The 22473-nt window shown below is 28.5% G+C and overlaps 5 protein-coding genes across 5 annotated transcripts in view; 3 read left to right on the top strand and 2 right to left on the bottom strand.

Moving 5' to 3' along the window:
• LOC119674067 (protein Wnt-5-like) overlaps positions 1-22473 on the bottom strand; it is a 106834-nt gene that overhangs the window by 43813 nt on the left and 40548 nt on the right. The window lies entirely within an intron of this gene.
• On the top strand, positions 5886-6397 carry LOC119681691 (probable salivary secreted peptide). The gene is made up of 2 exons (XM_038094950.1): positions 5886-6109; positions 6198-6397. Exons 1-2 carry the CDS (start codon positions 5930-5932, stop codon positions 6372-6374), a joined length of 357 nt encoding a protein of 118 aa, XP_037950878.1. The 5' UTR covers positions 5886-5929; the 3' UTR covers positions 6375-6397.
• On the top strand, positions 9673-10181 carry LOC119681690 (probable salivary secreted peptide). Its single transcript, XM_038094949.1, has 2 exons — positions 9673-9885; positions 9954-10181. The coding sequence occupies exons 1-2, from the start codon at positions 9697-9699 to the stop codon at positions 10128-10130; spliced, it is 366 nt and encodes a 121-aa protein (XP_037950877.1). The 5' UTR covers positions 9673-9696; the 3' UTR covers positions 10131-10181.
• On the top strand, positions 12236-12849 carry LOC119681689 (probable salivary secreted peptide). Its single transcript, XM_038094948.1, has 2 exons — positions 12236-12494; positions 12559-12849. Exons 1-2 carry the CDS (start codon positions 12306-12308, stop codon positions 12733-12735), a joined length of 366 nt encoding a protein of 121 aa, XP_037950876.1. The 5' UTR covers positions 12236-12305; the 3' UTR covers positions 12736-12849.
• Positions 15645-21228, bottom strand: LOC119681692 (probable salivary secreted peptide). Its single transcript, XM_038094951.1, has 2 exons — positions 20694-21228; positions 15645-15904 (listed from the first exon to the last, which is right to left on the bottom strand). The coding sequence occupies exons 1-2, from the start codon at positions 20871-20873 to the stop codon at positions 15728-15730; spliced, it is 357 nt and encodes a 118-aa protein (XP_037950879.1). The 5' UTR covers positions 20874-21228; the 3' UTR covers positions 15645-15727.

Here is a 22473-nt window from a genome sequence, read left to right as displayed (position 1 = left end):
CATTATAGCCGGAAAATTCATTAGAATAAAGAATGTGTAATCATGTATTAATAAAGAGTTATTTATTTATTAATACAACTATGAAAATGAAACAATATTTTTAAAAATAAATAATGAAAAATTGAAAAAAAAAACTTTAAAATATTAATATTTATTATAAAATACATTATTTATTATTATCGAAATATAAATTGCATATAATACATTTATTTCTAAATTAATACAAACTAAATACCTATTCTAATCTATTTCCGTAAACGCTTATTCTGTAATTAAGACTTTTATAACGTTTACCTACAATTAATAACATCACATAACGTTTATTTACGCCACCATAAAATGGAAGCACAGTAGCTGGACCATCCCTAAAACCTGGTCTGCGAATATCTTGTGCAGTAATTGCAGAAATGCGTCCCGTCCTTTCGACGCACTGAAAGTTAAAAACTTTTTATAAAAAATACACAAATCATTAAACAAATATTTTTTTTTATTACGTTTGGTACAAATGTGTATATAACTCTACCCAGAGAGGCTTTGGCGTTTACGCGTATCATTTGTGTGTCAAATAAGACATCTCCTGGTAACCTTGAACCGAAGTTATAATTTTTAATTTCAGATTTTACATATTTTACTAAAATAATACAGCTAAACAGAAAGACAAATGATTTAGCTTTCATTTTTTACATATAGCAAAATTATTTATAATAAAATTTAAACTGCTTTTAAATAGTTTGAAGTACTCATATATATACCCATCACGTCTAGTGCGTTAAAAATTCTGTATTAGTCAGGGTCTTCGATTGATTTCATACTAGTAATTTTTTCTGTATCAATTTATTAAATTTAGATTTTGAAATTGCTGTTGCAATATGCACTTTTATTTCAGCTACGATGAATCGGAATATTAATTAAATATATACACAATATTAAAATACATTTATTATAATAATAAATATTAACATATCAAATTATTATAATAAATATATATTCATTAAGGACAAATGTTTAGATAATTATATATACACATACATCTAAATTGTCTTATATTCTATTATAACTTTTACATTATATTCTATCTGTATAATTTTTCTACCTCGTAAATTCTAAATAAACTCCACTAAAATTACTTTCTGATTACTTTCAATATCATGACACACTTATGTGACTTCATCTTAATATATAATAGGGGTATTCACTCTGTCTTCCAAACTCATTGTAAGGTGCACGACACGCACAGCTTGCGCGAGCTTACAATGTACAACAATAAAACACACGCACAAAGTTTCTTGCAATTGCTTACAATCATGCTATATCTAAACCCATGTATATATGCTTGCTACGAAACCAGAAAGGAGAAGAAACAGCTGTTTTGAGATTTTCTCTGTTTGTTTCTCATGTGCATGTGGTATGCTGTAAAAACATCTGTTTCATTGATGTTGCAATTCTGCACTCGAACTCTTGCAATTTTAGTATAGCATTTTTGTATTTCATGTAATTTACAATGAGTTTGCGAAACAGTGTGAATACCCCTAATATGTTTTAATCTTAAAATATTTTTAGCTCATATTTCACAGAAATATAAGTATGACATGATTGGATTATAAGTAATGCATATACTGTCAAACTTAAAGTTAATTAAAGGAATTACAGAAATTAAGTCTCTAGTCTATGTTCATTGGTCTGCACTGCATGTACTGCACTGAGCTGAATGAACTATTTTTGTATATAGTATAAATTCGAATGCATAAAGAATTAATGATTTATTTATAAAATGAAGTTAAGAAAAACGTTTCCTATATAACAATTGCCTAAGGTACCCAGGTTGTATACTATTTTTGGTAATAAAACTTACTGTTTAATAATAAAGTTTAATAATAATAAGCTGTGTCATTATTTTGATATGCTTCATGCATCTAAGGTGTGATGTACCATATAATGAATTCTATAAGTGCATAGGTATATTATATGGGCATTAAAATATGAATATAATTACTTTATATATTTTAAGTGCTTATTTTTTAATAAGTGAGGTCCCAATGGACAAACTACAAGCTATGTATCCGCATTTCTTAAGTTTGATTCACGGACCATTTTTAACCATCTCACCGGACCAGCTATAATCTTAGATTTCTTTAGCATAAATTTTAGTGCCAAGAACTTTGGCGTAAAAAATGCATGAAAAGTCCTCTTAAGAATAACACCAATAATGTAAATTTTAATTTAATTATTAATTTAATTTTTTCTGCAGTTTTTATGTATATATATTATATTATATATAATTAATGTTTTTCCATGTAGGTATATGGAAGAAGCTATATTATATTAATGGCATCTTTCAAACAGCAATTATAAATAATTCTTCTTAGATTATTCTGCTATTTTTTATTAAAAAGTCATAAGATTTGTTTTTAATTTTGTATCTGATCATAGTAAAAAACAATATTGTTTTGATTCTTTTTTTTTATTGCAATAAAATACTGTTTTAACTAACCGAAACACATTTCTTTTAATTTATTTTGAAAAACATTCTTTATCCAAAAACTCTGTTTTTAATGGTACCTTGACTAGTTCTTTTAATCAATTTATTGCCATAGATTTCAATTCGATATCTGAAACCTTTCTCCATTTTACTAATAAATAATAACATAGCATAATTCTTGGAAACACCACCATAAAATGGCATCACAAGAGCCATGGATTCTTGAGTGCCTTCACTTTGTAGATCTCTGGCAATGATTGCAGTTATATCACCTTGGTTTTTCCTAAACTATTTAAATAAATATGATACATTTATAACAAAAATATTCTAATTAATAATAAAATTTATATATTACATCTGAAATAAAGGTATGTATAACTCGAACATTTGCGTTTCCAGGTCTCACAAATAGTATTTTCTTTTCGAAAAGCACATCTCCCACAACTCTTTTACCGAAACTATAATGTTGTCGCTCAGATCCGACTATTTGTAATATAACTAATAAACTGAACAAGTGAAATATAACTTTTATTGTCATATTTAAGTTAACTTATAACAAAACTTTCTACAAATAAAGCAAAATTCTTAAAATATCAGTAATATATAAACTTTAAAAGGGACTAAGTTCAGTATTTGTGAATTTGTCATGCTCTTTATAATTTTTCTCTGTTGTGCTATAAAACTGAAAAGTCTACTCTGTTCTTTTTTATTTCAATATAAAGTAAATTGATAATATAAATTTTTTGCATATATATAACAAAATTTAACAACAAATTTTGTTTTCACTGCTCAAATAGTAATCATTATATAATAACTAATTATAATTAATTATAATTAATATAATCATGGTCGACGGAAGAGTTCTTTTAGATAACAATCAAATAGTTCCTAATTTACTTTTAATATTTTTAATTAATGAATTAGTTCTCTTGAAATAATTATGGACCCAAAATAAAGTACCCAAATGAGTCGCCGGTGCCTACCGTCTTCAAAAATAGTTTTTTTTGTATACCGTGAACGCATAAATATTCTTTGGAAATCAAAGGAATAAGTAATGGAGATCAATATTTTTTCACATTTTTAAATTAAAAATTTATAGATATATGGCGACAGTAAATTAATTTTTCTCGGGGTGTCAATATCATTCACATTTTAACAATGAAAGTCATATACTGAGTTTATATTACGTCATGTACATATGTAAATAATGTTAATATTATTATAATATATTTAAATTGAATAATATTTTTTAATACATTTTTAATTAATAAAAATTGACTTACACAACTTTGATTTTAAAAAAATAAATTTATTATTAAATAAGTAAGAACTACAAGTTCATAAGTTGAGAAAAAACTAAAGGAAAATTTAAAAGACATTCGAAAGTATACAATAAATATTAAACTATATCGAAAGAAGGAGGAGAAGTATTTTTTTGTAAATAACGTATAAAATGAAAACGTATAGTAACTAAAAATTATTAAATATGAACAAATCTCCTTAAGCGATAGAGAACTCATCTACGAGACACGTGAAGGTATAAAGAAAATTCATATAACATAAGGAGCCGCCGAAGGGTCCCTACTTGGACGTAGTCTTTGGAAGGCAAATTAATTCTGGAATTCTGAAAGTGGATATACCAGACAATTCACACTTAGTGGTTTTTGCTGACGGTATAACAGATATATTTATTTGAAGCACGCCACAAATTAAGTCAAGTTATGGTGAGAACAAAGATCTAGACGATCATCAGATCATGGTCTAAAGCTTGCAACTGTAAAAACAGGAATACTTCCACTCACGTGACTTCACATTTCGCTAGAAGTCGAGATAAACGTATGTGTAGTGAGATTTTACCAAAAAAAGTAATAAAATACTTTAGCCTGAACTTGGATTCCAACCTATCATTCTGGGCACAAAACCAATAAGCGGCCAGCAAGGCAGCACAGGTTAGTGCAACGTTAAGTAGACTAATGGCAAACTTTGGCGGCCCAAAAGCAAACGAAAATTGTTAACGTCAACAACTCTGTCCTCTGTCATACTATACAGAAGCGAATATGAGCTGATTCGCTGAAAGTAGAACAGAAACTGATGTTAATCAGTACGACGAACGTCAGCTCTGAGAGTGGCTTCAGCATACCGTGCTGGTCATCAGTGGAACATTACCTATAGGTCTAGCAGTCGAAGAAAGGAAAATAAGGTGGCAACTTAAGCAGCAACAAGCCACAACGTTAAATGATCGACAAATCCAACAACTGTAGCCACAAAGATGGATACAAAGGCAAAAGGATTGATCCCAGACTATTATCTAACCCAATTCCTTTCTGGTCATGTATACAGTAATCCTACCTTCAAATATTCCTAATAAAGTTTCAGGATAGAAACGGTCTGCCACACGAGGGGGATTGTTTTTAGTCCATGCAAACCGAGCATATCACTATTGTCACGGCATAGTGACAATGTGTTAGGCATTTTTAAACCTCCTCTCCGCACAAAAAAAAATTGTATGAGAACAAAATAAATCATATAAACGACAATAAAAACAAATTAGTAAATTCAAAATAATTTAATTAAATTTTGTTTTAATATAGTGTTAAGTAGTATAATATTAAAAGTAATCCTTTTTCAGAGAAACCATACCTCAAAATATATATTTTTTTGTGTGCTCTAGAAACAGCAAAACTAGTTGTGTTATTTATTTATCTTAGTACTTTAGTAATATTATTTGTTGTTATTATATTATTTGTTGCTTTATTTCATTTCCTCAAAACATATACGTTTTATAAAAATTAACAAATTTATATAAAATATATCCGCACATAAATTTTAATTAGTTTGCAATTATAAAAAGAACATTTTTCGAATACTCGTAACTTTTTCCAATGCTTCTAATGTACAGTAATACGGAAACACTCGGTGACACCTTAGCAGTGATGTTATTTCTGTGCTTTAGATAAAAATTTCACATTCCTATTACACTTTTCAAATTATGTTTTATAAAATTAATTTTGAACTTGATTTTAATTAAAAGTTCGTTAAAATACATTAAAAACTTTTTATCCAGCAAAAAGTAATGGCAGTATATACATATAAACCAAAAATCCACTTCTAATGCCACAAGCCAATAAAATTTAATTAGATAAGATAATTTTATAATAACATGGATCTCTTTCTATCTAAAAAAAACAAAAAAAAACAAATTATAACAATAATAATTGAAAGGGAATTAAGTATGACAATAAATGAAATTGTACAAACGATTAGTGTTGTTGTTCAATATGTCTATAAATATCTATGGAAGTAATATCCATTTTAATTTCTTTGATAATAAAACATATATGAAATTATAAAAGAAAAAAGTGCAGATACAAAAACAAATTTTTCAAATAAAAAGTTGGGTATTTGATTGCTCGAATCCAGTTACATTCAAGCGATAGTTAAAGTGAAATCATGAAGTGTGCTTTTGTGTTGTTCTTGGTTTCGTGTGCCTTGGTGGCCCAAACATATGCTGGCAATAACTACGAATGGGGCCAGAAGGGCAATAATGATTGGCTTATTGCCGAGGACACCGTACAAAAAGCGTTTATTGTGGGAATAAGTGTTAGCAAAAAATATGTATTTAAACAGAAAGTATGCATCGTTAACTGTTTCAATATTTTCAAGTGATTTTCATTAAGTGAAGTTATAATGAGTTTTTATGCTTTTATGCCTTTTTTAGGACTCAAACAACGCCTACACAATCACTGCCATTGTGATCACAGACAAAAACTCTAAGAATGGCACTACAGCTGAGCTATTGAGCGGAGGTCCCGGCTCTAAAGGTGCCACAATTCAATTCAAATCAGGCAAGGGCGCAGGCATTAAGGATGTAGTTAAAATATATGCACGTTATTAATTTATAATCTATAATTAACATAATAAATCATTGAAAGTGAAAATGGCTAAAAAACTGTTATTGTTTGGTAACAAAAGTTTAGGTTAAAATTTAGAAATATTATTAAAATCACTAGATCATATGATAGTTAAAATAAATGGCTAAGAAAATAATTATGATAATGATAATATCACAGAGATTTTATCGACAGATACACATTCCTGTAACTTATAGGAAGAGCGTAGAATAAAAGAAATAGAAGACACTTAGTTATTGCCTAAAATTTGATATTTGTGAAAGTCTAATTATCAGTATCTTATTAAAAAATGTTAGAGTAGTGTGATTAAATAGTGTGACTGTTAACGCACTAGAAGAATCAATTAAACGAAAAATATTTTATATAGCAAAGGGGAAATGGAGACATTTGGCTATACGTGCCACGGTGAAATCTTCATAGTCCAATAAAGATAAAAGTATAACCAGAATAACTCTAAAACGAGAAAGCATCAATGCATCTGCAGACGCCATACCCTAACAAGTCATTCTTTTTTGATAAGCATACTCCCAAACTAGAAGCCGGAATTTTGAAATTCATAGGAATAAGAATTTGAGCATCTATAATCTCGTTTGTCATATAAACGGACATAATATATTATTTCCTAGTAGATCTAATGCTGTTATCGAATAATGACACACAAAAATTGTGAAGATTTATCGAAGTTACTAAAGGGTTTAGCCGATCATAAGAAATGCCTTGGGATCAAGTTACAGCACAAAGAAACTTTTTAGCTGAAAGAAAGTCAATTGTATCTACCTAACCTATAATGAGATTAAAGAAAGCCAACAGAAAAGACTATGATTAGGTGCATTTTCGGTTATACTCCGAATAATAATCTGAATGATTTCAAACTAAACAAGAACCTTATAAATCTTAATACTCAACCAAAACCTGTACGGTGTAGAGTGAAAAATCGATTGCTTAGAAATCAATTTTGTGAAATATTTCTTTGTATATTTCTTTGTATGTTTAGAGCTATTTTCCTTTGTTTTAGGGAAGTTCAAAATAACATAATTGTATATATACTAACATACTATATTATTATTTCCAATTGTGAATTTCATGATTGGAAATCAAATTGGAATAGAAAAGGGTGAATAAAATTATTATAATGCAAATCCTGAAATTCTTGGACAAAATATTGCTCTAAATCGTACACTTGAAAAGCTCAAACAAACTAAAATTAAAATATATATTTCTTATTTTAATCATCTTCATATATGCACTTCTGTAAACAATGAATCAATTATTTTACAACACTAGAATATTATCGAAACCTTTGACTTGTCACAGCATTGTCTTGCACATCAATGAGGGAGTATGAGTGCTTTGAATGATGCAATAAAGAAAAGATAAACAACCTCATAGATACTTCTATAAGCATTACGAAATAAAAACAACTTCATATATTGATAGAATATTGCAAAATTCTACAATTCTACAACGTATGAGTATTATCAGTGCGTTGGCATTGAATTAAAAAAAAAACTAGGCCAAATTTTTATCTTTGTTTGTGTATTGACAAATTTGGGAACACAAAAAATTTTGTTTTCTGCATAAAAACTGATGCATTTGGTAGCATTACAATCAGTTACATGCTTGAAGCGAGACGAGCAGTTTTATTTTGGTAGTCACAAACAAAGTGGATTCAGAATGAAGTCTTTATTTGTTATCCTTTCTTTTGCTGGAATACTCATTTCCCACACTGTGGCTGGAAATGACTACACATTTGGTACGGTGGACTCTACTGTCGAGCTTATACAAACAACAACCGTTTTCAAGCCATTCTTTCCTGGATTTGTAGTTACTAAAGATTTTGTTTATACACAAGGAGTAAGTCGCTAAATTTTAACTAATCCTTCGATATAATAAATTTTATTCGTTATAGGCAAACACTCGAACCATACGAGGCATACGAATTACGGACTTAAAAATGAAAAACGGTGCAACTGCAGAATTAATAACTGCAATTCCTGCTGCAGGCACGGTTACGGATGTTACGGTCCGATTTACATCACAACGCAGTTTTGGCATTAAAAGTATTGTGGCTGTATATGCCGATCCATAGTTATTTAAATAATAATTTATAATAATTTTTTTAACAATTTCTAATTGTTTTTTAGTTGGTAAATATTGAATAAATTTATTTTTTAACAGAAATAATCCTAAAATTTTATTTCTGTATAGAATCTATACTATATGAATCTATGCTATATGAGCAGCCATAAATTCCACTAATTAAAATAATGATAAAAAGAATTTTTGTTGTTGTAGTTCACTACTTTTTTTGATAAAATAATATTGTCTGCCGTAAAAAAAATCTAGAATACAATGTAAAATTGTTGGCAATAAAGTATTTCTTTACGATTTCAGCTCTACTGTCAATCACAACAGCTAATATTGTTAGATAGTTTTCTAACACGAGATATATTAGACCACTATCATAATATGGATTTATTTGTAATATTCTAAGTTCGGTAGCTATAATTTATAATTTATATAATTTATAATTTCAATTCACTGATATATTTTAATACATCTTGATAAAATGATCAAAGTTATGTCTAATAAAAAAAAATCTAGAAGATTAATTTTAAAATTTTTCAATTTTTAAGCTGAAAGCCCATCGAAACAAATTACTTGAACAATTTTTTTACTGAAATGCATTCCGGCGTACGTTGAAGTTTTTTTCTATGCAAAGAGTAAATCTAGCGAGAAGGGACAATGGGCTATCACTGATATTTATAACAAAGATCACATGATTTTTTCAATAGCAACGTCAAATTTTGGTTAAAGTATTTATAATTATTAACAAATGTCTCATAATAAATAAATTAATATTGCAAAATTTTTATTGAAGTCAGCGTATGTACTGTGCAAAAAGTCTTTAACAAAAAATACAAATACAAATATTTATTATTTTTTATTTAATAATAACAATTAAACATAATTTTAGGCATTCGTTAAAATAATATTTATTTTATTTATTAATTTCTACGTATTTCTGTAAAACCCTTTCAGTACAAAACTATTAAAGCAGCTGCTATCAAAGCACATAAATGATAAGAACTTTTTTGTTGTATTTACTAATGAAAGCAAGTGATTCACAAAAGTACTTCTAAATCTATAAAGTTATTTCAATTCCAATTGAAATAAATATATTTATTGTTTATTTATAACGAAGAAGTAAACATTACAAATTTGCTATAAAAGCCGCAACCATTCCTAGTTGAAGTTATTATCATAAAGTTTTTCCAATTGTGAGGTAATAAGGAACAGAACAACATGAAATTCTGTGGAGTTGCAACTTTTATTTCATTATCCGTTTTGGCCACTTTATGCTGCACTGGTAATGCCACGAACAGCACATGGGGATACATCGGACCATATGATATTGTATTACAACGACAAAATGTTATAAAGAAGTCCAGTTGGATGAGTGTAGTTAGTGCAGATGTTATTTATCCACCAAAGGTAAATACATAATTTTAAAATTAATTTGAAATATTTTTAATCATATTTTCTTTTTTTTTTTGTTTTAGAATCACGTTAGCCAATATATCATAAGTGGTATTCGAGCAATCGATCATGATCGTGTAAATGGTGGATATGGTACTTTGATCAAGGGTGGACCTGGCTTTCGCAATGCAACCATTAATCTAAAATCTCAACGTAGTGGTGGGTTGAATTTTACTGTTGAGTTCTTCGGAAGGCGTTAACTTGCGCTAATAAATTATATATTTGAAACTCGAAATAAATTATTTTTATTTTAAATAAATAATTTTGCTTTGTAAACATTTGAAAAGTAAATAAATTTTTTCTAAAATAAATTTTTAATAATTATTAACTATATCTAAATTTTCTATTAATTACATTAATTTAATATATCATTAAGAAGCATAATTAAATGGCATTTAGGTCTTTTCTTCAGTAACAGCGTCTGTTAACTCTACTAATAGCATATATTATTCACATTTTCTTCGAAGCGCAAGTTACTGGAACCTTTATGACTGCTGCCGTTTTATATACAGCATAAGATAGATAAGAATAAACGGGGTACTAGCTCCCACTTGAGCAGAGCACTGCGACCATGATTGATCTTTTGTGCTACAACAGACCCTAATCGAACAAAAGACATTCTGCCTTCCGAATGAAGGCTAAAATGTCGACCGTTGAGGACTTCCTAATGTCGGAAGGTGAAAGTAGTTCTCGACCCAATGACCTCCACCTGGCCCAGATCAAGGCTGGGCAGTCACATAGAATGTAGATGGATGTCTCCTCTGCTTCTAAGCGGAGTTTACACTCTATCTCTTCGAACAGACCCATTTTGTTGAGGTGGTAACGTAGTCCGTGGTGACCCGTTACATATCGCACCAACAATCTCAACTCTGTTGTGCTAAAGAAGGATATCTTATTATAACTATAGGGGTGAACTAGCTTTTTAACCTGACGGTTTCCTCGACTGTCGACTGAGACCTAGTTCATATATAACATAGTATGTAGCAATTAATTTGATGTGAGCACTTCTCTTTACATTTTGAATACTGCTTCTGAATAGCGACTACCTTGAGTAAACCACTTAAGATAATCTTCGATGTATAAACTTAGGTTTCGCAGTGTGTGTCATAAACCCTCTCCATAAGTAGATATAAGGAGTTCAAAAAACAAATTTCCCATTTGGTATGGACTTTTATATATATATATCTCATTATATATTATATTGCCACCATATCGGTTTAATCTATGATGTTATTTAAAATAACCGCTATATACTATATTTGCCTTTATGTATAATCTGATAATTTAGATTAAAATTCATATACGTGTAACTCTTAGTTTTTCTTATACAGATCTCATAGGTATATAAATTCAAATATCTAAAATCACGTAAATTATTTTATTAAAAATATAACACATTTAGTGATTTTATAATTAAACCCTATATTGTTTAGTAAACATTACTACAAAAATTGGATCAATCGATAACATATGAATGATTCGAATCTAATAAAGAATCGTAAAATAATTATTTTTAACTTCATGTAAAGTGTACCTAAACTGCATTAGAGACAATTCGAAATTTGTTTTTATGAAAGTAATAAACTCAATATGACTTATAGCTCAATTGATAAGTAAATTATATTAAATAATAATAACATCAATAAAACTGTAACTTATTTGTTAACAATTTGTGGTTTACCCTTACCGACATACAAAAATTTCTGTCATCCTAGTACTCTACGAAATAACTATGATTGATAAATTTTGTAGAACCCAGTGGCGCTCCGTCGCGTGGCAGACGGACCACATTCTATAATATAAAATTTATGTAAAATAAGTAAATGTAAATGAGTATCATATTATGAAAAAATATTAAAAATAGCAACTTTGGTTCGCTTTCGAATGAATAATACAGAATTCCACTTAATTAATGTGAAATTATTTTCAAGAAATTTAAACCACATAATTATAGGCTGCTATATATGAAGTATAGACAGGGTGTTTTAAAATCTTTCCGTTACCGAATAATAACTTACAAGTATGTAGTTACGTCTGCTGCATAATATATCTTCTCCCAACAGCTGCCAAGTTTTATCAAACCACTTAATTATAGTAAATACATGCGAAAATGATAAGATAAATTATACAATATTAGATACTTAAAAACATGCTTATGTGAGTCACCTGAACCATGTATAAGTAATTTTTTTTATTAATTGTTAATATCCAAGTTCACTTGAAGTAAACAAAGGGTGTACTCTACATGGTAGACTTGATAAAAATTTCATATTTCACAATTCGTACGATTGTTGTAATAAAAAGATTGTGACTATAATTATAAAATTTAATTTAAAAAGTTCACTTGTATCGTTCGGATCTCAGTCGAAATAAAAATGAAATTTCTCGCTGTTGCACTTTTCATTTCGTTTGCACTTGCAACAATATCTTTCAATAGCGGTTACGCTAGGAACACTACTTGGGGATACATAGGACCATATGACTTGCTATTACATCGGGATTTTGTTGTGAGAAGTTCAAGTTGGTTAAGAGTAATTTCCGAGGATGTAACTTATCCACCAAAAGTTAGTAATCATACAAAGTTTCTTAATGAAATAAAGTTGTAACAATTAAAATTAATATATTTAGGGTTTTGTGAATCAATACATAATCAGCGGAGTTAGAGCAATTGATAATGCCCGTAAACATGGCGGTTACGCTACTTTAATACGCGGTGGCCCAGGCTTTCGTAACGCAACAATTCATCTGAAATCTGAACGCAGCGAAGGTTTAAATTACACTGTTGAGTTCTTTGGAAGACGGTAAATGATTCAAATAAGTAGTCAAAACTAAAGAAGTACTTAAGTGATACATGTTTTCTGTACAAAATTGTAATTAAACAAAATATATCAATAAACATAATGTAAATTTACAAATAAGTGACATATTGAATTTTTCGAATATACGAGCATATAATTTCTCGTACTACATATAAGATTTAGAATTCAAGATAAAAGATGGAAGGTGATAGCAAACATAATTTTTATTATAGATTAATTTTATTTTTTTTGTTTTTATTTTATTTCGTTAAGGTAATGCTCACTCAGAGGTAATATGGTTATTGATTAGATAGTAAGTATAAGTACCGTTTACTTGTTTATCCGCTTTAGACTATTACGTTTATGTAGAAAATGGTATACAATAATCTATACTTTCTTAATACCTTAAGGCCCTTCAATACTGTAATGTTAAAATGGTTTGCAGTTCATGAAGTGCATGAAAGCAATGAAATGGTTGATCACTTAGCCAAAAAAGAGGTGATTATAGTCCTAAATGACCTACAAAGAATTTCTTAAATGAAGTTAGCAGAAAATAATAGAAAAAAAATTGTACACCTCTTCACTAACAATATAGGCCAATGTCCGACAAAATGATTTCTTATCTTAGCGACGGGAATATATGTATCAAGCAATATGCTTTCACTAAGCATTGTATTCTTGAGGATTTTATTAGATTACTTTGCAGGTCACTTTAAACTTTGAATAACTTAAATAAGCTGAGAGTTCTTTGACACCGAATTTTTTTTTAAATAATTTCAAAAGAGCAGAGCACATTCTATTTGAATGCTCAGTTCTTCACAAACAAATGCTTCACCACTTAGGTGACATTGTTATACCTCCATATAAATTATAAAAACTTATAAAAATCCCTACATATGCAAGGCTAAAGATCAAGATTATGTACAATTGATCTGTTCAGGTCGCAGAGCGTTCTAGTCTTTAATAATAATAATATAATATAGAATATTATTCAACATATGTGCGATTAATAATTCCTTGATCTAAGAAACAAATAAATAGGAAAGAGAGAAAGGTGGGAGTTATTTTTAAAATATCCTAAGGTACAAAGTTTTTATAAGAGCACTTCCCGAATAAGCATGTACTAAAAAAAATCTCAATATCTCCAAAACTATTTAACATATTCAAATAGTTCAAATTGTAGATCTATTTTTTATTATAATAATATAATAATTATAGTTAATAGTTTAAATAGTTATATTGTAATGTTTTTAAATTTAAAAATTTGATGTTTAATTATCTGTCTATGTGAATTGTATTTTAGAACTTTATTATTGGAAATTCATTTTATTTTATTTCAGTATACTCAAATGATAATTTACGAGATAGTCTGAAATATTTGTAATTAATAAAATTTAATATAATTGAATTACGAAGTGTTTTTCATACATAATATTTACCGAGAAATTGTAAATTAGAAAACAAACTCAGACCAAAATAAAGTAATAACAAATAAAAACTTAATAATATATATATAAATTGGGTTAATGTGCCAGCTAACATAACCAAAAAAAATTGAGCATATATGAAAAGTAGAATAAATAGTACTTAATTAAGTTAATAGGTTCTTGCATGGAAGATATTTATATAAATGTTGTTAATGTTAAAATTTTAAATCTGACTTAATTTATCTTGAAAACTAGAGCATCACCAAGAAATTCTACGCTTCTGATATTGACAATATTTTATTTTGATGAATTTCATCACTAAAATTAATTGCTGTATAAATATTATATTGTGTTAATATTATTATTTTTCTTAAATTTAAATTCTAAATTTTAAATCAAAATATTCTATTGTTTATTGTTTATTTTAATGTTTAATAAATGGCATCAAACGCAAAGTAAGTAATTCAGCTTGAATTTGCTTTAACTTCTCACTTGGAAGATATGAACTGAAAATAATACGGTCTATACATTTATTTTAATTAATTTTACTTACAATGAATCCCTAGCAAAATTAATAGAGCTTCAAATTATTTAAATTAAATAAACTAATGAAGTACTGCCAGCGACATAACTCTGACATAATATGGTACGCAGAAAGTAGACAAATCAAGAATTCCATAAAAATATATTCACATATTTGTTCCGAGGCAATTAAACTGAAATCATTTCAATTCAAGAATTTCAAATAATATTTTCATTGAGTGCATGTTTTCAAGGAAATTTTAATTAAGCTACTCCAATTGTGTTTTTCATATGTTATTGATGCTGTAAGATTCCTACATGCTCCATACCAGGGGTAATGCAAAATACTTAAAATCAACTCATATCGGCGAACCGTCTGCCAAGCCAAGTCAGTGCAAAAGTAGCACAACACACTGGGATAATGCAGCAGTGAACTCGGAATTGGCACATTTATATTTTAACAGCTCGCTGAGAAGAATTTCTTCTTCGCTTACAGCAACGGGGATGCTGCATCCATGAAAGCTGCGGGTTACCCCAACAAATATGGCAGCAGTAGCAAGGAATTTGCATCACTGCTGCTGCTGCTGCTACTACTAATGCTGCTGATGTACTACACAAGTCTTCTTAAAATATTTCCAGAGTATTTGATTAGAAACCAAATTTCTTGAAAAATATTTTCATTCTACTAAATTTTTATTATTTATATGCGTACATTTATGATGTTTTTAACATTTTTTTATTGAATTTTTCTTTTTTTTTAGAAGGTGAAGGTACTGTGGCTGCTCCACGTACTATGTGTAATGCAGGAATTAATGTCAAATTTTGTTAAAATACCACAAGGAATTCTTCAACAAATTCTTTTAAAATTACCATAAGAATTTCATCATTTTTAATATTTAATTTCTTTTCATTAAATACATTTTTAGCAATATTACATACATTTTCTATTTGTTAAACAAAAATGTGCATAATTTAAATTAAACTTATTAAATATATTAAGTAACTTTTTATTCTATTGATTGTTATAAACATTGCAAAAGGTTTTGCAATTTATTTGCCATAAATTTCGACGCGAAAAATTAATCCGTAATTATATTGTGATTGTAGTTTAATGGTCACAAAATTAAATCCTGGTCCTCCAGAGTAAATTGTTGCATGTCCACCAGTGCCATTCGTCACTTGATCGAATGCACTTATATGCGTTATAATTCGACCATTCCCAACTCCCTAAATAAATACATAAAAATTTTGTAATTTATTGAAATTGATAAAAATATATAAAACATTATGTGTATGCACCATAAAAGAATAAATAATTACCATAAAAAAGATAATAAGTTAATAAAAACACCATGATATTGATACAAATATTTTCATTTCACAAGTGTATTAAATTCTCTACAATTCTTTTTGAATTCTATTAATTTAATTTTATAAAATATTAAAAAGACTACAACACAAGTATCTATATTGTGAACTTATCAATTAGGATGGCGTCCTGAGATAATATAAAGAATCCCTCTTACTCTACCATGGAAGATAATGATAAGGCCAACATTTAAAAAAGAGAAGTAAAGATGTTAGTTTTCGCTTTGCCGGAGCTTGGATAATTCTTATACTGAATTTCGAACCTACATTGATGTCTCATAACATATATTTATTTATTTATTATTGCTATGAAATGTGACACTACGACCGTCGGGTTTATTGTGCCCCATATAACATATGTACAATGACAACAAGTCTTTCTTAGTCTAAGAAAAAAATGTTCTAAAATCTTCGGTTTATTTGCGGATTACCGATATCTAAATCTAAACTGATCATTTTTAATACATTGATTGCATTCTCAAATTATACTTACATAAGTTCCATATATAAAATATACACCAAAAATAAATAGTTTATCACACTAAAAACATGTGTTGGAATCGGTAGTGTATATAGCAGCTATATAGAAGTCTGAACCGATATAACTAATATTTTGTACATATTCTTACATATACATATGTATACATTTTGTTTCATGTTTTGTTTGAATATCTTCTCTGAAAACAGCGATCAGTCTTATTCAATAATTCATTTATATAATATAGCTAGGAAATCGAATGGCTTAATTTTGGGGTAATTCAACCTATGGGAATGCATTTTATAAATTATGCTGAAGTTCCAAATTTAAAATATGAACATTAAAAAGTAAAAGAGTCATTCTAACAAAAACATGTTTTGTGTCTTATCTCGCAGTTTACATAGCAGATAAATTTAAATCTGAACCGAAATGAAAAAAATATAGCTAGATTTTGTAACAGATTTTATTTAAATATCTTTAACAAGTGAGAGAACAGCTTTGGGCATAACAGACAGACGGACAGACGGAAAGGGCCAAATGAACTTAATAAACTTAATTTAACTGCTTAATTAAATATATTATATATACGGAAGAGTGGATCAAGGGAAAAGATCTTAAGCCTCTTAAGCAACAGAATTTAGCGATAATAAACGCTATGCAATTCTGTTTAATTTTTTGTGTTTACAATTTATTACTAATACTAATTAAAAATTTTGATAAAATTAAACAATGCACAAGTTTATCAATATCTATGGAGAAAGAAATAATATAAAAACTAGCTTTAGTTATCCTATATACTGGCAAACAGTCAGGCAGCCATCAAAGCTTTTTGAACAGTTCACATATCACCTTCAAATGTAGGCGGCTTATTAACTTATTAAATAGTAGTTCCCAGATAACACTAGAGAATAAGCACACTAGCGAGACTTGATACTTCTTTGTTGGAACCTTCCATCTCAATTCTTACTTCTATTACTTACAGACGAAAACTCACAGATAATCACTCTTTATAACAAGCAAATAGAAGTTGACTTATTTTTCTTTACAAGTCAGATCTAAAGTGACATTGCTTACAAACTCCACCTATTGGAGTGTCTAATATACATTGTGACCGAAAGGTTTTCGGAAATTCTCATTTAAAATTCGCGCGCTGTATATTTTTCGATATTTTAAGTTTATGTAGTTTGGCAGCACTGTCCTTAATTACTATGCCAAAAATGAGCGCGATCTGTCAGACAGTTCGTTTACGGCAGCTGTTGAAACCAGTTCACCTCAGTAGTGCGTTGCGAAAAAAACAATGGAAAAAAATATTGAACAAAGAGTTTGCATCAAATTTTGTTTTTCGAACGAAATTTCGTGTGCAGAATCGTTGCGAATGCTACAAAAGGCTTATGGGGAATCAGTTTTATCGAAAACTCAAGTTTATGAGTGGTACAAAGCCTTTCAGGACTGTCGTACGACCGTCGAAGACATGCCGCGTTCTGGACGACCTTCGACCTCTACCACCGACGAAAACATTGAAAAGGCAAAGGAAATCGTGTTCAAAAATCCTCATGTGAGTGTTAGAGAGATAGCACGAGAGCTAGGCATCGGTCGTGAGATGGCTCGTTTGATTTTGGTGGACAATTTGTGTATGCGACGTGTCAACGCCCGGCTTGTTCCGATTCACCTCAATTTGTTCAACATTATCAACGATTTTAAGGCCAAACATTCAATAAATACCATCGAACAGCCACCGTATTCACCTGATCTTGCACCGTGTGACTTTTTCCTGTTTCCCAACCTCAAATTACCACTCAGAGGAACGCGTTTTGAATCCATAGAAGACGTAAAACAGAATTCGCAGAGGGAACTCAAAGCCATACCGGAAAGCGCCTATAAAAAATGTTTTGATGATTGGAAGAAAACGTTGGCATTTGTGTATCGCTTCTAATGAGCATATTTTGAAGGAGATAAAATAAATATTGATGAAGGTTAAGAATTTTGCGTTTTATTTAAAATTTCCCGAAAACTTTTCGGTCACAATGTAATACACATTTTTGTACAAAACTAAATTTTTGCACTTAATGGATCCAGATTGGGTGTGCCTTGTCAAAACTCTTGTAAATCATGTTTACCAGCGCTTGTGAAAGATACACCAGAACACCTATTTGATTCATGTTTAAGCTTATCTAAATGTAGGCTTGAACGTTGTTCTCTCAACGATGTTTCCAATTCTAGAATTAACCAGCGACTTGCATTTATCAATGTATTCGGCTCGTTCTCATATGCCTAACCTTCAACGCATACTAACGAAGTATTTGGAATCAAAACGGTTTTTTAGACTTGCTGTGAAAGATTAAGTCTTCCTTTTGTTTTACCTTCAAATGTATCTGGTACTAATATACCCAACTATCTATCCATAATTACGAAGAATGTGGAATCGGAACGGCTTCCTTACCTAATTGAGGAGGACTTAATATTTCTTCCACTTTACCTACCTACTTACCAGGTTTTAGTTTTTGACTAAATAGTGTATTTATATATACTCTTGAAAATAGCACTAATATATATATTATTTACTATACAATTCCTGTAGAAATTTCTTGAATTGTTATTGAATTGATTTTAAAATCCATGCAGTAGACTTTAAAAATACTTAGTACCCACTTTTTGGTACAATTTTCTACCTATTTTTGTAAAAAATTTAAAGAACTGTACAAAAACTAGTACAATAAATATTCTCTAGTATATCCACCTCCTTTTAAATAATCTTTTAACTGTTATTATAATTATTTAAGTGAAATGTGAAAAAACTTCGATAGAAAATATTTTCATGTATATATCCTCATACCCCTTGGCACAATGTTGGTTACACCCCTGATATAAACTGCATTATTATATAAATTTAAAAATTTATTTTAATGTGGTACTAATGTATATTTGAGAAACGTCAGCTGAATGAATAATTTGTTATAAATTGAATTATATAAATATAAAAGATATATGCATATTTTTCAGTTTTTAATACAAATTATAAAAATCACCCGTCGAAAGGATAAAGTAAAAAAACTGAAATGTTGACAGTATAAGTCCAGAAACATTCAATAAAAAATTATAATTTCATATTTAAATTTTTTAAATAATTTTAATTGTTGACAGAAGCCTTACACATTATAAATAAACAGTCAAAAAAAAAAATTAATTTAAAAAAAATCATAAATAAATATTTTTAAAATATATCAATCGAATGTAACTATTGCTAGGAAGATTACAACAAACCAACTTTTAAAAAATTGACGCAGTATTAAAAACACTTATTCACTTAAATAACATATTAATTTTATACAATATGTGTTTATTGTATATTTTTTGCAAATTTTTCGAATTCATTATTAAAAAATTTCATTAAATTAATCTAACAGAATAAGTTTTGATATATGTACGAGTATATGCAGGCATGTGTATAAATATTTACACACAATTGCCCTTATGTTTCCGTGGTTCCATGATGTATGATGACCTTGTTTCAAACCGAAAACCAAGCATCAAAAACAACTTTATGTTATATATTTAAGAGACTTATAATTTTGAAAAAAAAAAAAAAGTTATAATAATAATTTTTTTGTTTTTGTAAAAAAGAAACTTTTATGATTTTTGCAAAAACATATTCGCATATGCAAAATTATTTCTAAAAGCCTTATCAGTTGAGTGAATTTATGATTTGCAAAACATTTCCGGTAGAACTACGCTTAACAATCAACTTTGATTTGCATTAGAGAGCACGCATTAAAAACTTAAAAATATATTATAATTCTTTTACAAAATGTAAAACAACAGCAATAAAAAATACATTTAATTTACAGATTAAAGTTGAAATGCGTTTCAAAAAAAAAAACAAAAACAAACTACACAGTATGTGATACAATATTATTAAATTTCAATTTCGCTTTTGCATTGAAATTCAAATATATTGGAAATATAATGTGTGATTATGTATCTATAGTCCAAGATAGACATACTAGCCAACATTAGAATGAAATAATGCACTATAAATATTGGGAATACCAGAGGCCCTTAACATATTTGAGCTATTTGCCAATCACACCTCATATTTTCAACTCGGTAATTATTTATTCAAATTATGTGCAAGCAATTTTAGTTCTCAATACATTATTTCGAATATCTTACATTTTTCGGAAATTTAATTTCACGATTTACGTATTTTCCCGGCGATGAAGCATTAAACACATTTTCCACATGCAACAATTGCGCCGAGTTCGTTGTGTTGCCCCATGTGCTGGATACGGCATACGCAGTTGCGGCTATGCAAACCACAATCGAGAAGCAAATTACACTGAAATTGTTCATTTTGTCTAAGTTTCAAATAATTATAAACTATTTTTAGAATATGACAATATATTGTTTATATTTATTTAAACTTATACGTTTGTATACTCGCGTATGTTAATTTATATATATATATATATATATTCGATTCTCGGTTGTCGGTTCTTGGTTCTTGAGTCTTCGCTCTCCCGGCAGCGTTATCAATTTAGTGTCAAAATTTTAATATACAACAATACAAGATTATTTAATTAATTTTATTATAATTATTTTTTTTTTTTTTTTTTGAATTATTAATTATTAAGATGAATAAAATCTGACTTAAGTGACGCGATTCACTTAAATTGAAAATAAATATATATAGAACGCGTTTTAATTCAAGTCTGTTTTTATCAAGTGCGAGATTAAAACTAAAGTTATTTGCTAAATGTAGCAAATTCTGTAATTTTTGTAGCAAATTCTTTACTCTGGTATTTGCGCTGATTTGAAACAATTTTTGCTCACATTTAATGTACTCACTTAAAATTACACAGAAAAAATTAAAAGAAACTTGATTAACTAAATTTTAAAACTTAAAACTTTATAAGCTTATAAATACAATGGAACATGAAAAAATTATGAAATTGTCAAATAATAATTCAATTATAAATAAATAATAATTAGTGGAATTAATATTTATTAAATACGAAGTCGTTGGCGAAGAATGCCCTTCCTTACAGCTCACAACAATTTGTCACAATTGTAAATGCAATTTGTAAACTGAGAGAAAGATGAGTGTTAGGATCATAACACTCCGAAATTAGTCCTCAATAAGAAATATTTAAATTTATATGCGAAAAGTTGAATATCATCCATACAGTCAGTTTCTATCAAAAAATATCAACTATGGTTGTAATATTCTCCCACTTTATTCAAAGGAACTCCTAGTTATATGGGACTTAACATAACCGGGTTGTCATTAAATTCATTACTTTTAATCTACATATTATCATCAACATAAATGATATTTTTGTTTCACTTCTTTTTATTTTTATTTCCTCAAGTGCATTCCAAAACAGAAAAAATAGTATATCTCCAGAAAAATTAATTTTTAAACTGTTTATGAAAGGTCGTGAAAGAACGTTGTGTTTTCATATTGCTGTTGTTATTTTACAAAGCAGTTATAATATTAATTTTTAATTTTTTTGTTTAATTTTTTTTTTTTTATATAAAAATAAAGATTTAACGTAAGCCTGTATTTAGATGTACAACTTTTTAGGGCGAGTATGCACTGATAACTTATTGCCTTCCTTATGTAGAATGTGAAGGCGTATACTATCTAAAACTCTGATGCTGTCAATGAAAGAATCTTCTTCTACTTATGCACAATACAGACTGATACTCTTGGTGTACTGTCAGGGGGTTACAATACGAAACATACTTATAATTTTTATGGGTCACATTTCTTATAACGCATTTTTTTACTGTGATGATGCACTCGAATGCCATTAGTACTTAATGACACTAGCTTTTTTGTATTTATATAATATATGTAAATAGTTAAGTTACTAATAAAACATTATTTCATACATCTAAATAATTGTTTGGATATTAACTAACAGAAGACTTAATATGGTTTTTGAGA

This window comes from Teleopsis dalmanni, chromosome 2, assembly GCF_002237135.1.
Source record: "Teleopsis dalmanni isolate 2A chromosome 2, ASM223713v2, whole genome shotgun sequence".
Lineage (NCBI taxonomy): Eukaryota > Metazoa > Arthropoda > Insecta > Diptera > Diopsidae > Teleopsis > Teleopsis dalmanni.
This window is presented reverse-complemented; position numbering and strand designations above follow the sequence as displayed.